The sequence below is a fragment of the Perissodus microlepis genome, chromosome 12 (assembly GCF_051167445.1).
Source record: "Perissodus microlepis isolate ML-2025 ecotype Zambia chromosome 12, ASM5116744v1, whole genome shotgun sequence".
NCBI classification, from domain to species: domain Eukaryota; kingdom Metazoa; phylum Chordata; class Actinopteri; order Cichliformes; family Cichlidae; genus Perissodus; species Perissodus microlepis.
The window spans coordinates 2,289,249-2,306,332 of record NC_140472.1 but is presented as its reverse complement, the minus strand read 5'-3'; the positions used below and the strand labels follow the sequence as shown (position 1 = coordinate 2,306,332).

General features: G+C 40.5%; 2 protein-coding genes across 2 annotated transcripts; one reads left to right on the top strand and one right to left on the bottom strand.

Moving 5' to 3' along the window:
• Positions 1 to 4,534: 4,534 nt before the first annotated feature.
• On the top strand, positions 4,535 to 4,965 carry bcl2l16 (BCL2 like 16). The gene is given in 2 exon segments (XM_084946689.1): positions 4,535 to 4,628; positions 4,631 to 4,965. Coding segments are annotated over 2 exon segments (429 nt in total).
• Positions 4,966 to 7,968: 3,003 nt separating this feature from the next.
• On the bottom strand, positions 7,969 to 10,663 carry tubb2b (tubulin, beta 2b). Its single transcript, XM_084946464.1, has 4 exons — positions 10,530 to 10,663; positions 9,459 to 9,567; positions 9,256 to 9,366; positions 7,969 to 9,173 (listed from the first exon to the last, which is right to left on the bottom strand). The coding sequence occupies exons 1-4, from the start codon at positions 10,584 to 10,586 to the stop codon at positions 8,113 to 8,115; spliced, it is 1,338 nt and encodes a 445-aa protein (XP_084802590.1). The 5' UTR covers positions 10,587 to 10,663; the 3' UTR covers positions 7,969 to 8,112.
• Between the last annotated feature and the right edge of the window lie 6,421 nt (positions 10,664 to 17,084).

Here is a 17,084-nt window from a genome sequence, read left to right as displayed (position 1 = left end):
GTCATTACTGATGATGAGGCTTAATAGAAACCCTATGTTTCAAAAAGAAAAAACAAGAGGGGGGATGTGCTGTTATGTCACATTTCATAGAGCCTTTAGGGAAGCTTAAATTCTTCGGTGACGAAGGAAATGGTAGTCAATATTAAAAAATAGAAGGAAAAAGCTAGTTATTAGACTTCTAGATTTACCCATTACTCAGAGCAAGCAAGGCAAAGTGTACACTCCAAAAAAAAAAGCATTTTAAACTATGTATGCACACTAAAAGCTAAGGAAGTCAAGGGTCAAAACTTTGGAGTTCCTAAAATATCCTTATGAATTCTGGACGTTTGTTTATAAAGGGTGTATTTCTCATAAAAGACATTGCAAATAACAGAGATATTTGAAAGTCGCACATCTTTCATTTGACATGCAGAAACACCGGCACGGGTCCTTCTGTCTGCATTGATCAACCACACAGAAGAAAAGAGAAGACAAAAAGGGGTGCTTATGCATCAGTGGAACAGAATAATACTACTTAACAACAGCCACCTCTGCAGATACAGCTGCTGTCTAAAAAGCTTGCACAGCATAGCAGAGGGTAAATAGGAACTGGAGAGTCTGGTGTGAATCGATAAAAGCCATCAAACACCTGAGGGGTCCCCCAATTTTTGCTCAAACCACTCCACCCCCTGGGCAGGAGGAAACAATGGCGGGGCATCAATACCTGCAATTGGGAAAAGGCAGGGCAGGAGACAGCGGGCGAACCACACAAGTGGGTCACCTCTCCACCAGACAGCAAATGGGCGTGCAATCGTTTGCATCAATTCAGTCCAGTGGGAGATTAAGGACAGGATGGGAAGGGGGTGCCATTAGGAGTGCATTGGTATAGAAGGTGGGTGATGGTGAGAAAGAAGGGGTGTGGAGGTTTTTAAAGCAGGTAGATATGGAGGCTCAGGGGGATATAGGTGTTTTCAATTACCCACAGATTCACAGCAATTTCCTCTTCTTTCTGACCACACCTCCCACTGCGAGGCTGATGGGAGTCCTGAACAAAGAGGCGTGAAGATCGCGATTGTTTGACTGCAGGTTGGTGGGGAGGAGCGGGAGGAGGTCATTTTTCGTCCGTCTGCCTCGTTCAACCTTTCTCTGTCACCTTGGAGCTTTCGCTGGAGCCTTTTTCCCCACTGGTTAGAAACTTAAAAGTGCACTTCTACTTCCGTGTAGATGTTGATAAGCCACTTCCTGAGAGTGAGAAATACTCTTGTGCCGTTAAAAGATAACAGGCAAATACGCACACACACACACACACACACACACACACGCACACACACACACACACACACACACACACACACACACACACACATAAAAACTGCATTGTTCCATTCAGCAGAACACAACTTTGCTGTATCTGCTCAAATGTACACCTCATCTTACTGATTAGTTATCTTTAGTAATCAGTTACCTTCACTTAAGATCTCCTCAGCAGCTATACACAATGTACATAATGTTTTGGAATAATAGCAGATAATTTGTCTTTGTTTTATTTATGTTATATAATGGTAATAATAATAATAATTTATTATTACTGAAATTATTGTTGTTGTTGTTTGTTTTACTGACAAAAATGACTCAGGAGGGACAAATATGAGAGAAATTCAGTCATTATAAGGATTACAAGAAATACAAACAAGGTAAGCAAACAAGATGTTGTTCAGCCAGGTCTGGATGAACAGCAAGGCCTCTCTGTAGTTTATTAGTACAGTGCCCATAAAACCCCAGCCCAAATATCACAGACATCCAAAGAAGTTTGTACAGAAACTAAAGCAGAACCTGTTCAAAGCTAGAAAAGAAGGCAACTGTAAATTAATATTTGGGAGAATCTTTGTTTAGAAAAAAGGATTTATAGGAAGAGTGAAGGATTTAAACTGAAGTGTCTAACGGATACAAAATCTTAACATTAACACATTAACTTTATGCCCTGCCATGACCACATTAAACATAAAACCCATCTTTAATACACACATCTTATGAAAAACATATTTAACAGCACTGTTTCAGCCCTGAATTAATTCAGAGACTTTTTATAAGGTGGAGAAATAGTATTTAGAAAACCCTCCCAACCCACCTCCTGAGTTGCGTGCTTCTAGGAGGTCTTTGTTTTTAGTGTTTTTCTTACACTTTTGATGTCTTGATACATGCAGTGATTCTGTGGTACATGCTGAGCTGTCAGAGTCGGATTTTAACTCTGCCAAACAAACAATGACATGGAGCAGATGATAAATCCTTTATCGTTGACATTTTAAATAGTTTCGTTTTTGATTATACTGGACATGACAATTACCTGGCATTTTTGCTCACTAGCAAAATGTACTAGCAGAATGCTAACACTGCTAATGTGGCAACAGTGGCAAACATTTCACCTGGTTCACAGCAGGGTGTTAGTGTTGTATGTCAGCTGCATTTTGCAAAAAAAACAAAATACAAAACAGGAAAAAGAAAAATGCTCAGCGGAGTCAAATGGCAACAAAGTCACAGCGTGTTTCCTGTTAACTTTGCAGCTTCCTTTCAAGTTCAACTATGTCGGCAAACCTAAAACCTTTCTGCAGGAGAGGGGAAGTGCCCCAACTTGCAGATGTTGCCACACGAGCATGTGAGAGGCCTGATAGGAGCCTCTATCAGCCATGTGACTTCCTTTCTTCCTGGCTCAGCAATGGGCAACAACTATGTAACCATTTACCCACTCACTCTAGATAGCATATCAGAAGTAGTGTGTGTGTGTGTGTGTGTGTGTGTGTGTGTGTGTGTGTGTGTGTGTGAGGGAGGGGGGATCAAGTCACACATGCAAGCCAATTAACTCTCTCTAACTCTCTTCACCCATTCTCTGACCTGATGTATTTAATACGTATTTGAATGTAAACATTTAAATTTCACTGAAGGAAATGTGTTTAAATTGTGGGCGATTCCAGGAGAGAGCTCTCCCATGAGCTAAGATTCAGGCTAAAGCTACATTGTCCTAAAGCATTTGCTCTCCTTTCAGGAAATGGCTTTAAGCACCACACAGGGCTCAATTAAACGCCGTGTATGCCAGTTATGTTGGTTGTTAATATACTGATTTATAGTGGCGCAAAGACATGATCAAGTGGTACTATTAAAGGTACTGTGCTCTATGGCCATCTGGCGGAGCATACGTTGTGAATGCGTATGGAAGGGAAGATGAAGCTAATCATCTGGAAATAACCCCTCTCAAACACACTCATACACACACACACACACACACACACACAATGGTAAATGAGGGGTAGTTTGACTAGTGATACATGAGTGCTCCCATGTGGTGAAAAACAAGCATGGCTGCACTCGTTAAAGGGATAGTCCACACAGTTATTAGTTTTCTATTTTTATTAGAGTTGGCTTTTATTTTCACTGAAGAAAATATTAATTGTTCAAATTCAAATCAAATCAAAAACTCTGCACACCTAAATCAATGGCATGTACACAGAAGGAAAACTATTTGTGGAAATGTGGTATAACTTCCACACACTGTCCCGCTCACTGTTATTTTAATTCATTTGCAACATTTCGGTCTGTACGACCTTCGTCAGTAACCATTTCTATTTAAGAACACTTTCTTACATAATTTCTTAAAATATGGATGAAAATGAATGTTACAGTACATCCATACAGCCATCCAACACTTCTTCATGCTGGTTGTGTTGAAAAACTCATTTTTGTTAGGTTTTGTTTTGTTTTTTGGAGCTTCCTTAATTGTTGATTCTAAAGTGTCCACAGGTGTAAACGTGAGTGTGAATGTCTGTCTGTCCCTCTGTGTTCGCTCTGTGACAGACTCGTTATGCCCCCCTGTGTACAGCATGGGCCAGATGTGTGGTATAAGGACTGCAAAACATGTGTCAGAATGTAGCACAGATTACTCTGAGATGTGGCTGCTGTTACATGGTATGTTCATGCACAGCAAGTAGAAGTTCAAGTACCTTCACAATGAACTTAGTGTCAAAACAAGAAACTTTCAATGCTAAAAAGAAAAAAGGAACTTTCATATTCCTGCAAAGCATTCTGCTTATACAGACAAAAAGCTCCCTGCATCATGGCTTCTGATTGTTTGCTGTAAAGTGGGTGTGCTCTTCTCTGTGTGCTTTATTGAGCATATTTAGTTGTGTTGGAATGGCGATGTGTTTCAGGAAGCTGTAATTGTGCACATGATGCTGAGGTCTGTGTCAGTTTCCAACTAGAGCTCTATATTTAGCTGGTAAGGGGACTGTGTGACACTATGTGACTGCAGCACATATTGTCAAAGTCTTGAGGACCTTAGCACTGCTTCACCTGCTGATATTTTTTTTGAGTAGAAGGTAAGTTATAGATACTAAAAAAAATTAATTATTCAATAAGAATGTTATTTTTCCTTTCTTTTCTGTGCTCGTTTGACATTGACAGCATCCCTGCTCTCCCAGGGCGGACTGATGGGATTGAGGAATGTAGTACTGCTGGGCTTTGGCTGTCAGCCTGATGAGAATACAGCTTGTTGTATATTGAAGCTATGTGTCAGTCAGAGGTGCCAGAGGTCAGACTGAGCGTCAACAGTCCTGACCCTCTGGTTAGAGAAGCTTTTCTAATGACTTATGATTACATAGACTAACCAGTGGCGGTGCAGATGGAACCATGGGTCCAGTCCCCACAGCCTGCACTGCAGCCATGCACCATGCTGGCAACGAGCTCCTTACTCCCTTCCCCATCTTCCAGGATGTGACAGAGAACACAGCCTGCCTGATCCTCATATGTATCCTGGACGAGCACTTCTTTCCCCCTACACCTGGAACAAAGCGCCGGGACCTGGCCTGGAGCACCGTACTGAGCACTGTACTGTCTGTACATGTGCTAGCTGGCCAGATGGCTATACACTGTCATGACAGTGGCGATGGTGATGGTACAGCCTGTGGGACGTTCAAGGCTTGGGAAATCTTTTTGTAGCCTAAGCCTGCTTTAAATTTCTCAATAACTTTATCCCTGACCTGTCTGCTGTGTTCTTTGGACTTCATGGTGTTGTTGCTCCCAATATTCTCTTAGACAACCTCTGAGGCCGTCACAGAGCAGCTGTATTTGTACTGACATTAGATTACACACAGGTGCACTCTATTTAGTCATTAGCACTCATCAGGCAACGTCTATGTGCAACTGACTGCACTCAGACCAAAGGGGGCTGAATAATTACGCACACCCCACTTTGCAGTTATTTATTTGTAAAAAATGTTTGGAATCATGTGTGATTTTCGTTCCACTTCTCACGTGTGCACCACTTTGTGTTGGTCTTTCACGTGGAATTCCAATAAAATTGATTCATGTTTGTGGCTGTAATGTGACAAAATGTGGGAAAGTTCAAGGGGGCCGAATACTTTTCAAGCCACTGTAGTTTAGCTGTCGTACAATAGTGCAAAACTTGAGCCTCATGTCAAGAGCATTTCTCCTTCACTTGCCTGTTTACAGTATCTCTGTGTTTATACACCACTTTGCATTTATTCATTACTTTTTAATAATCTCTGGCTCTCTTCCACAGTGTGTCGTTTGTTCTGGCCCCTTCCCCCTCACCCCCAACTGGTCGTGGCAGATGGTTAGCTTTCTTTCTGTTCAAAGGGAGTTTTTCCTTCCTACTGTGAACAAGTGCTTCGTCATAGGGGTTGTCTGACTATTGGGTTATAATATAAAGTGCCTTATGACTTAAACTGCCCTTTATGTAACCTAACACTGCAGCCACTGTGCACCGCTCCAATAGTGCATTACTGTAAATGCAAAACAGTACTGAAAGCTAACCTGTTTATCCTTTGAATAAGCTTCCTGTTATTTTCATTGAACATTTGTTATTATACCTCAGTATGTTTTCACAACATGAAAAAATCAAAAATTTCCATCTTCTACAGATCTAGCATCTCATTTAAAAAATTAGACAATTTATGTAAGTTTTTAAATTTCTAGTTTGTAAAATGTTCCTGAGCTGTCCTTACCTTTAAATGATAACATCTCCTCTTCCTCTCCTATTTTCTCTTTCTTACATCTTTATCCATCTCTGACTGTGATTTCACATTCTTTATAGTCACTCTAGATGTGGCAGTAACTGGATACAGCGACCAACTGCAGCAAAAATGTTGTGTAAAATGATGCCTAAAACATATGTTTGGCCCTTTAATCAAAGATTTAAAGATGTATGCACCAATTTGCATTTAATCATTACTTGTTATTGATCTCTGGCTCTCTTATACAGTGTGCTTTGGTCGTGTCTCACTTCCCTCACTGCCCCTCTGCTGGAGGTTTCTTCCTGTTCAAAGGGAGTTTTTCCTTTTTTATTAGAATTTGGGTTTTATTCTGCTCTGTGATGACTAATCTTGAGGCCATGGGGAACAACCCATTAGAAGAGTCTTATCTCATGTTCCCACATACCACACATGTGCTAATGTCCACTGTAGAGATTGTCCCAGTGAATTCAGATTGTTTCTGCTACAGCCTTGGTGAAAGCAAAGTCAAAACAGCAGTAAAACTTTATGAGGACTCAGTCTATGTTATGTCCTTGGGACAGCTGTTTAACGCTATCCTCTGTGTAAAGGCTAATCGTTAGACTCTATGTGAACATGGAGATCCACCCACTAGAAATGAAAAGAAAGAAGTTACAAACATATCAATAAAACACGTCAAAGTAAAGTTTTTCAGGCCTGATTCAGATGAAGCTAATTTCAGGTTTTCAGGGAGTTTGTTCTACGGGGTATAAAAACCAAAAACTGCTTCACTTTTTAAAACTTTTTCCAGGAATACAAAGGCCAGTTTCTGTTTCCCTGAGAGTTCTGGATGTTTTTTATAAGACACAGTTAGATTTGAAATACAATCCAAGTTCACCGAGTGCCTTGTAAACTTGTAGATGTATTTTCAGCTATCTTTTGGGACATAGGAAGCCAGATTTGAGAATAATAGTAATGCACTCAACTTTTCTGGTCTAGCTGTCTGCTTGACTGTTTTACTGAGACCCATAAAGACAGTTTAATCTGCCAGCAGTTTTTCATGCATTCACTGTAGACACAGATCTTTGAAATGTTGCTTTATTTTTAAGATGGTAAAAGGCTAATTTTGTAATTGTCTTTATTTAACTATTCAAAATGAAGTTTCTATAATTTCTCCAAGATTTCTGGACTAATTTGAAGATTTAACCATCATGCTAGACAATGACTTGTATTCTTAACTGCCTTCGTCGTTTTTGGATTCGGTTGAGATTGCCTTACATTTGGTTGATTTCCATGTGAAGTTGCCAGAAACAGATTCATTTGCCTCTGAGGCTGGGGGGTTTGTGCACAGATGAAGGCGGTGCATTTGAAACAGGTGCCTTTAAAAATTGTTTATGTTGGCAGCCCATATTACAGTATTTAACACTTCCTTTTTCTCCCTGATAGTGTGGGTTTGTGTATCACTTTTCGGAAAAGCGGGACCTGGTTTGCCAGCTGGACAAGGTTCGGCCTACATTTTGTGGAAGAGAATGTCTTAGCCAACACCGCCCCCTACTGACTTAAAAAAAAAAACAAAAAACCTACACAAGTACATCAATAAAGTATTTAGTGCTATTTGTGAATTTCTTGCAAGTGATATTTTTCACATTAATGTAGACAGCACAGCTATTTCGGTAGTGAGAGAGCCCTTTCTGCAACTAGTGAGACTTGGAATATGCAAATTAATAGTGAAACTGCTCATCATGATCTGTTAGTTGTATTTTTTAAGCCCATTTGAAGTTTATATTCAGCTTAAGAGCCAGCTTTCATCATAGATACTGTATAAACTAAGCTAGTTAAAATAATTTGTGTACTGTTGCACTGACTACAGTATTGTCAAGAAACTACACTTTATATACAGTGTAGAGCATCTGCAAATATTAAGACAGTTAGGAAAAAGGAAAAAAAAAAAAAAAAAAAAAAAAAAAGAACGAAAGAGAGAAACTTGAAATATGTCTTTTAAGTTTTATTCAGAACAATGAAGGACACGACAGGATAACACGTCAGTGAAGAACTGAACAGACTGGAAACAGACTTTAGGTCAGGTACTCCTGACAAAGTTGGAGGAACAGATTTAACAGCAACAACAGTACACTTAAGCCAGGTCCTCTTCACCTTCCTCCTCAAACTCTCCCTCCTCCTCGGCAGTAGCATCCTGGTACTGCTGGTACTCTGACACCAGGTCGTTCATGTTGCTTTCTGCCTCAGTGAACTCCATCTCATCCATACCCTCACCAGTGTACCAGTGAAGGAAAGCTTTACGCCTGAACATGGCAGTGAACTGCTCGGAGATGCGCTTGAACAGCTCTTGGATTGCAGTGCTATTACCAATGAAGGTGGCAGCCATCTTGAGACCTCTGGGAGGAATGTCGCAGACTGCAGTCTTGACGTTGTTGGGGATCCATTCGACAAAGTAGCTGCTGTTCTTGTTCTGCACGTTCAGCATCTGCTCGTCGACCTCCTTCATGGACATGCGCCCACGGAAGATGGCAGCCACCGTCAGATAACGACCATGACGTGGGTCACAGGCAGCCATCATGTTCTTGGCATCGAACATCTGCTGGGTGAGCTCTGGTACAGTGAGTGATCTGTACTGCTGGCTACCCCTGCTTGTGAGAGGAGCAAAGCCTGGCATGAAGAAGTGCAGACGAGGGAATGGCACCATGTTTACAGCCAGCTTGCGAAGGTCAGCATTGAGCTGTCCAGGGAACCTGAGGCACGTGGTGACGCCACTCATAGTTGCAGAGACCAAATGGTTGAGGTCACCATACGAAGGGGTTGTGAGTTTGAGGGTGCGGAAGCAGATGTCATAGAGGGCCTCGTTGTCGATGCAGTAGGTCTCATCTGTGTTTTCTACAAGCTGATGAACTGATAACGTGGCATTGTAGGGCTCAACAACTGTGTCTGATACTTTTGGGGAAGGCACCACGCTGAAGGTGTTCATAATGCGGTCAGGATACTCTTCGCGGATCTTGCTGATGAGCAGGGTGCCCATACCAGATCCCGTACCGCCACCCAGGGAATGTGTGAGCTGAAAGCCCTGCAGGCAGTCGCAGCTCTCTGCCTCCTTCCTCACTACATCCAGGACAGAGTCCACCAGCTCTGCACCTTCTGTGTAGTGACCCTTGGCCCAGTTGTTACCAGCACCGCTCTGGCCTGCATAAACAAATCCAGACTAAACTTAGTAACCATAGTGCAACATAATTTCGAAATTTCGACATAATATAATGCAACTTACCAAAAACAAAGTTGTCTGGTCTAAAGACTTGGCCGAAAGGACCAGACCTCACAGAGTCCATGGTGCCTGGCTCCAGATCCACAAGGACAGCACGGGGCACATATTTGCCACCTAATTATTTAAAAAGAGAAAAAAAAAGTCCAGTTAAATATCATTAAACACACATACAGCCCTAGGCCAAGCTGTATGGATGATGTACTTACCTGATGCTTCATTGTAGTAGACATTGATCCTGTCCAGCTGCAGGTCACTGTCACCATGGTAAGTGCCAGTTGGGTCAATGCCATGCTCATCACTGATCACCTCCCAAAACTAAAATAAATACAAATAAAAGGCAAAAATGAGGGAGCAATAAAACAAAGTGACTAAATAGAGCAATCTCATCCTGGTCTATTGTTCTTTTAAGAGGCACACTACACTATATTTAACATTCTGTAGTTTTGATGTTGCAGTAATGTGATTTAGGGTTACATTTACAAATCATAAACATGGATGAAGCCACGCGCCTGATTCTTGACGTCAGTTTAAAATGGTCGACAATTTCCCGCCGTTCTGCCATAGGCGCGCGCGGTCTCATACGCCATTGGCTGCTATGGTTATGAATTCGAACATTCCTTGCTACGTCACTAACCGCCCACTACAGGCAAAAAGCCGGGCTGCAGCAAAAGCACGAAGTAGGCCGCACGAAGCCGGTAACTGCAATTAAAATAAATAAATAAATAAAAATAATCCGACTTGTGTGACAAAAATCTTTAAAATTATAGTTTAACCCACAAACCCAGCAAGCTTATAGTCTATAGGGCTGTTTTACTTAAGGCTTTGCGTATTCTGTCGACAATCCTTAGCTTTACTTCCCTTTTTTCCGCAGTGCAGCATACACCAAGAGAACAATGGCCAAGTTCAGTTTCCGTTAATTCGACGTAAAAACGTTAACAATTACAGTTACCATTCAGTTTATCAGCAATTTTCTTTGATCTAAATAACAAAAACAAAGGGTTGCAGGGAAATCTTAAAACTGTTCAACATTACATTTATTTTTCCATTTTATTTAATTAGACGTCGATATATTACGGTTCTACAAGGTTCTCAAAATATAGTTAAGTCTATAGTTTACTAATTTCTTAGCCAACATTTAAGTAGGACACGTTGATATTCCCAGGGTGTGGCTTCTGGGACGTAACGAGCACAATGCACAGGCTTCTGGTGCAAAGAACACGTTGATCGTAAATAATGCAACTTAATAACGTCCTGAAATGACACATATTTTCACTAACCTTGGCACCAATCTGGTTTCCACACTGGCCGGCCTGAAGATGGACAATTTCCCTCATATTTACTGGAGGTAGCGTACGACTTTCAACGACAGACTTTGGTTCACTTGAAGTGCGTACCGAATGCCTCAACGCTTTACTTTATACGTCCAGGAAACGCCCTCAAGGCGTCAACTCAAGTGCCTATTGGCTTATAAGCGAACACTTCCTTTATAGACACAAATGTAAACCAATCAAAGGTTCATGTGCTAATCTCTGATTGGTCTAACCGGTCTGCCTATCATTTTCATCTCAAACCTATGACTAATGTCTAATCTGTAGACGTTGACCTACTTCCTCGTGATGGTGGAAAGAAAATGCGACACTGTAAAGGGATTGTTTTTTGACATCCTAGTGTTAGCTCCTAGTGCAGACAGCTAGAGGTTTCATCTCATCGACTAAATGAGAGCATTTCGATTCATAAGGATATAAAACAGTCATCCGAGTGGGCTGCTAGTAGCAGCAACAGTCCACGTGGCTGACCATTTTATCAGAAATATTCCTAGCGGAAACTGTCGCAGTAGAGCTAACCATGGCTTTCAGACGCCTTGCTTTTTACTCGAGGGCTGGACAGTGATTTTCAGTTATGCCTGTCTGAGGCCTGGGTGTAGACAGATCCAGCTGGATTCTGCAATCTCATTTACCATTTCTTTCCCTTTTCTACTGGTTTATGAGTGGATTTCGTGCTGTAAACCCGTACTACTATTATAAAGAATACGTGTGAATGTGTGAAGTAACAGCAAGTAAAGAAAATAATCGTTACATTTAGGAACAATTACAACAATAAGTCTATAGGATTATCAGCACAATGACTACTGAAATGGGAAACCTGCAGTCCCTTTACATTTTTAGCACATTATTAATAAAACAATGATGTAGAGTACTGATTCAGGACAAAGAGCCAGCCTCTTATACCTTTACAACAAGCAACATGCACGTTACACCAAGTTTCTGGTGTTCATCTTATGAAGCTCTTTCCTCTTGTTGATTCTCACAATAAAGGGTGTAAAAGGTGTGGTGAAACCACAAAATGCTGAATCTAGAACTGTACTGGGTGCTTTAAATGAGTGAAAGCAAATGAGAGCACACATGCTTATTAATAGATAATCTGGATGTCAAGGGGCCAATGTGACTGTGGCGCAGACACAGGGATGGCCTCAGTTCTTCACAAAATGTTTTACAGATGTGCTGCCTTTATGATAGTCGAGTAGTTTTTATATCACTTATTATTTAAATCTAATTTTGTTTTCATTCACCCTGGGCCTGGATGGACAAGAGTACAAGCAGACTCTGCTGTGCTTAAATCATACAATATAGGTTATTCTCATGCATGGTATGTGTTGTAATCTGACACACAAAGGCCTTCTCTGTTTGCGCAATGGCAGAGCTACATCAGAGAAAGTATGGCAGGATACAAACAAATGAGCAGTTAGCTTCTCATAGCTGAGCAGAGGGCTGTTGTTTTCTGGTGTATTTGCTGGAAGTTACCAACATGGAGATGTACCCAGTTCGGCCCTGCCTTGTACCATGAACTTTTATCAGTAAATTTATGGTTTCAATTCTGTGAAATCAAATTGACAAGGTTGAATCCTGCATTAGCTGATGTTTGATTAGAGTAGACGTGCTGGAAAAACCTTCACGCTTGACTTTTGACTTGGAGGCCAAAGATCAGATCTCACCTAGGATCATTTTATTGGTTTTGCTTTTACTTATTGTTTAATTATAGTTTTTTACTTGTTGTTAAATAATCTTAAAATGAATCACACTGGGAAAGAAGAGCAGGTTTAACATTATTAATTTAACAGTTAGCTCCAATCCACATCTGGAATTGCACCATTGAAGAATAATGTGTGTGACTGTAGATTCTGTTTGGAGTAAAAACAATAAATGCATAGAATAAAATAGTAATAATTATAATCAAAGGTTTTTAGAGGGAGATTATGTTTGGCTGGGTAGGGCCCTGCTGGGAGAAAAAACAACTTGGACTAATGGCCTCAGTATCTCAGTAATTCCAGGCTCTGATAAGATCAACCAGATACATTCATTACAATAAAGCAAATTCTGTATCCTTTTTGATCTGGGTCATTATTGTTCTTATTGCCTGTGTGCAATTACTTATCAATTATTCACCGATCTCTTTCTTTGGCGGTGCATGAAATGTGTGTGCACTCAGTGATTTGTGGTGACAGGCAGAGTCAGGTAAAGCATGAAGAAAGCCTTTCAGGGCACTGGGAGGAGATACTTTTGCTGTTTAATGTTCTTTATGAGTGTAGTCAGTCAGCGTGCTTACAGTACAGCAGCACGCGGTGCATCAACTGAACTGATGCTGCTTTCTATGACTCAGCATCTCTCAGCACACTGCAGCATTCAGCCTCCAGTAGCCAGATCAATATTAAATTAAAGAGACAGATGCAGTTGGGAGACACACACACGCACACAGAAATAAAACACAACTGTCACTGTCTAACAGAACGTATTGTGTATGCAACTGTGTATGTTAATTTGCAGTCTCCACAGTATAGAGTCCAGTGCAACAGAATTTTGAATCAGCTTGTTTCAGTAATATGGTCTTAGAAAAAATCATTTCCACAGCCCAACCCAGGATACATGGATTCTGTGACACGATGTTTCTAAATCTGGTTCTTGGAAAACCAGATGAAGAACTTTTAGCTTTTTTAAGAGAAAATGAACTAAAGCTTACAAACATATTGTGCTAATCATTTGCATCTTTATTTAAATAAAACTGAGTGTTGAAGTTATTTTTTTGTTGTTAACAGACACTAGAAGCTGTGGGACATAACGTTTTTCCAGTTTCTGAAGATGGGGATGCGAGTTTAGGGCCTCCTGGTTTACATGACTGAAATTAAACTGAGCTTTCTTTTTCCAGAGATCCAGCACCAGCAATGAGCGGCTAAAAATATTATAAACCATAACTCTGTTAAACGATGATTTAACAACTCTATCTGTGTTAGTCTTCACAGTTTCTGCTGTCTGAATAAAATCACTTGGTTTCTATTGCCACGTGAATCCGTTTCATCTCTAGTCTACATTTTTGTCCATGTTTGGTTCATTAGGAACTAATATTCTAAAGAATAAGCTGGTATTCAATGTAAAACAAGTTGCATTATACAATAAAAACAGGTCAGAAATGATTTACAGATGTAGTGTATATGAACCATGCATGACTTATATTGAATTATATCTTGTATTGCTGTCAATATAAGATACTGACAGCATTATTTCCACCACAGTTTTGTGCAGCTTTAACACAGATACAGAAATTCACAAAAACAGTGGGAAGTAGGCTATCGGAGAAGATGGTGTTAGACAGGAACAGCTGGACTAATGTTCTGCCTCTGCTGAGAAATACACTGATTCACTCTCCTATCAGGTTACTGCCTCCCACTGCAGCAGCATTCAGCCAGTCAGTCTCACCACAGCCCATTCAGGCCTCACACACACACACACACACACACACACACACACACACACACACACACACACACACACACACACACACACACACACACACACACACACACACACACACTATGGGTTACGCCCTGTAGTGGCTTTGTAAGAAAACCCTGGGAAATCAACTCTGACTAAGCTGGGGAAAAAAAGACAGGATAGACTTTTACAGAGATGTGCAGTACTGTGCATAAGTCTTGAGTCATGCATGCACACACACACACACACACACACACACACACACACACACACACACACACACACACACACACACACGCACACACATACACACACGCACACACAAACACCACCTTTGTTCTTCAACAGTGTTAATGATTCCATCAGTTCTGACAAAATCCACAATATCACTGCCTGATATGAAACCCCAAACCTTCTTAGAGGCAGTTGGTTACACAAACGCATTGTTTTACATCTCTACTGTCCAATATATCCTTTGTGTATACTGGCAATTTTTTGGAGATCAAGTATCTAATTTGGATGTATCACTCCATAAGGCCTGGTACTACTGATTCTAAGTTTAGATCTTGTGTATTTTGGTATATCTCAGTCCTTTTTCACTGTTTCTGCTTCGTAAGAATGACTTCTTCACAGCCACTCTTCCAATACCATTCCTAATGATGGTTTTGGGAATATTAGGGCCAGTTATAAATTAAAATTTTATTAGATAAAATGAATAAACTTCTGGAAACATCCACTACATACAAACATATTTAGAAGTGAAATGTGAAAAGATATAAACACATGCAATAATACAGTATATGAATCATATCATAACATTAATAAGAGAGCGACACTGGGTTCAAATCCAGTTTGAGGCGATGCATTGTGGAGCTTGCATGTTATCCTTGTGTCTGCTTGGGTTCTTTTCAAGTTCTCTGAAAAGAACTAATCCCATGCAGTCAAGACATGCATGGGATTAGGTTAATTGGAGATTCTAAAATTAGCCATTAAAGTCACTGTGAATGTTATCTTTCTATATGTGACAGACCTGTTGAATCAAGAAATTACTTAAATACAGCCTGTCTGCTAAAGTGAAGACCAAAAAATCTCCAAAGAGAACAAATCACGTGTCACAAACAGCAGGGCTGACTGTGTGTAGAGTGAAGGGTGGACCCAAATGCAGACGAAAACAAAATGTGAAACATGACTTGAATAACAGAAAACGAGCCGTTTATTGAGGCTGGCAAAATAACTGCAAACAAAAGGCAAAGCTAACAATAAACTAAACTGGGTGAGCTAAACTAACTAAAAACCTACAACAGGAACATGGACATGGACTTGACATGAGGCAACTTGACACAACTTCTTGGCTTGCAAACAAAGCAGACGATCTGACAATGACACTCTGAAAACACAGGACTTAAATACACAGGAGGTGATTAGGGGAAGTGGGAACACATGGAGGAACAGCTGACTGACATGAGCCTAATGACAGGACAGGGGAAGTGAAACTAAATACAATGAACAAAGAACACACGACTCCTTCAAAATAAAACAGGAAACACTGAAACTAGACATGACAAGCTTAACAGACCTAACACGTGATGAACGATACAAGAACTCAAACATAGAAACCAAGGAAACAATAAATAATAACTGCCTTTCCTTAACTAAAGCTAAATAGGAATGACACAAACTAATCACAAATCTAAAATGAGACAAATACAAAATGAACTCAGAGCGCTGGGTCAGAGACCCAGCCTGTGACATCACGCCCTGATTTAAAGAAACGCAAGAACAGATGAGACTCAAAGTCACTGACACTTCTGTCAGTCTGGAAAGGACTGAGGCGTTGGTGTAGAAGGACGGACAGAAGTCTTTGGTACTAAAGCAACCCATAATGAAAGCCATTACCCAGAACCCAGAACAACTTCTAAAGAACTGCAGGCTTCCTTGTCTCAGTGTTGAACAATAATAACGAGACTGGGCAGCAACACTGGGATCCATGGGAGAGTCCTAAAGGAAAAACCACTGCTGACCAAAAAAGAACAAAAAGGCTCATCTGACATTTTCCAGAAAAAACATCTTGATGATCCCCAAGACTTTGATGAAAATGTTATGTGGATCGATGACATAAAAGTTGAACTTTTTTAACGGTTTATGTCCCATTACAACCATTGCTGAAAAAGCAAAACAAATAAATAAACGAACAATAAAGAGAAACTAAATGAAGGTTTTGGAGTGACCTACTTTGAATCTTATTGAGATGCTGTGGCCTGACTTTAAGAAGACCCTTCATGCTCGAAACACTTCTAATGTGGGCTAATTCAAACATTTAAAACAGGAGGAAATGTTTTCCCTGTATCTAAATAATAGAGGGACAAATGCATCCAACCTTTGATTTTTCCCTTCATGTGTAATGTGCCTTCAAGAGCATTGTATCTGTTCGCCTGTCTCCAGAGAGTTGAGTCAGGAAGTCCATTTGATGCTAATACATCCCGGCAGTCACCACATTAAGAGCTAATGATGGTCAGTATGGTCCAGGGAAAGTCCGCAGCGCATCCACCCACCCTGCTCATGTAGGATATCACGTTACAAAAATATACCAGCGGGATAATGGTGCTGTGGGCCTAGCTGGCTGCACTGTGTTGTACTGGGGTATGCTATACTGTGATAGCATACTGTATCTACTGCTGTGAGTGAAAAACTTGCCTTTGCTGCACCATGAAATAAATCTACAATTTCAACTGAATCAACAAATGTAACCAGAAAAAAGGGCTAACTCTCTGCTGTGCACAGATGTTCAGAAACGGTCTGTATTCACACTTTAGTCACAGGTCTTCAGCTCTGCAACACTGTCATCTACATTAGCAGCACTTACACGGCTGTACTTAGATAGATTAGATAATTAGACAAAGTTTAGATTAGATGTATTGAGGTTTTTCTTGACCCAAAAATATTTCCATAAAATATATAGTATTTTAATAAAATTATTTAGGAAACAAAATACAAATTGATTTATACAAAAATCACCAGTATGCGCAAAGTGTGTGACTTCCCCAGACTCTCCTCCTAATTGCATTATGT

Excerpts from the sequence above, each read along its gene's own strand:
- tubb2b (XM_084946464.1), bottom strand. The coding sequence starts at position 10,586 with ATGAGGGAAATTGTCCATCTTCAGGCCGGCCAGTGTGGAAACCAGATT. Across the intron at positions 9,367-9,458 it reads CTACTACAATGAAGCATCAG|GTGGCAAATATGTGCCCCGT; the intron begins GTAAGTACATCA and ends TTAAATAATTAG. Across the intron at positions 9,174-9,255 it reads ACCAGACAACTTTGTTTTTG|GCCAGAGCGGTGCTGGTAAC; the intron begins GTAAGTTGCATT and ends TTGTTTATGCAG.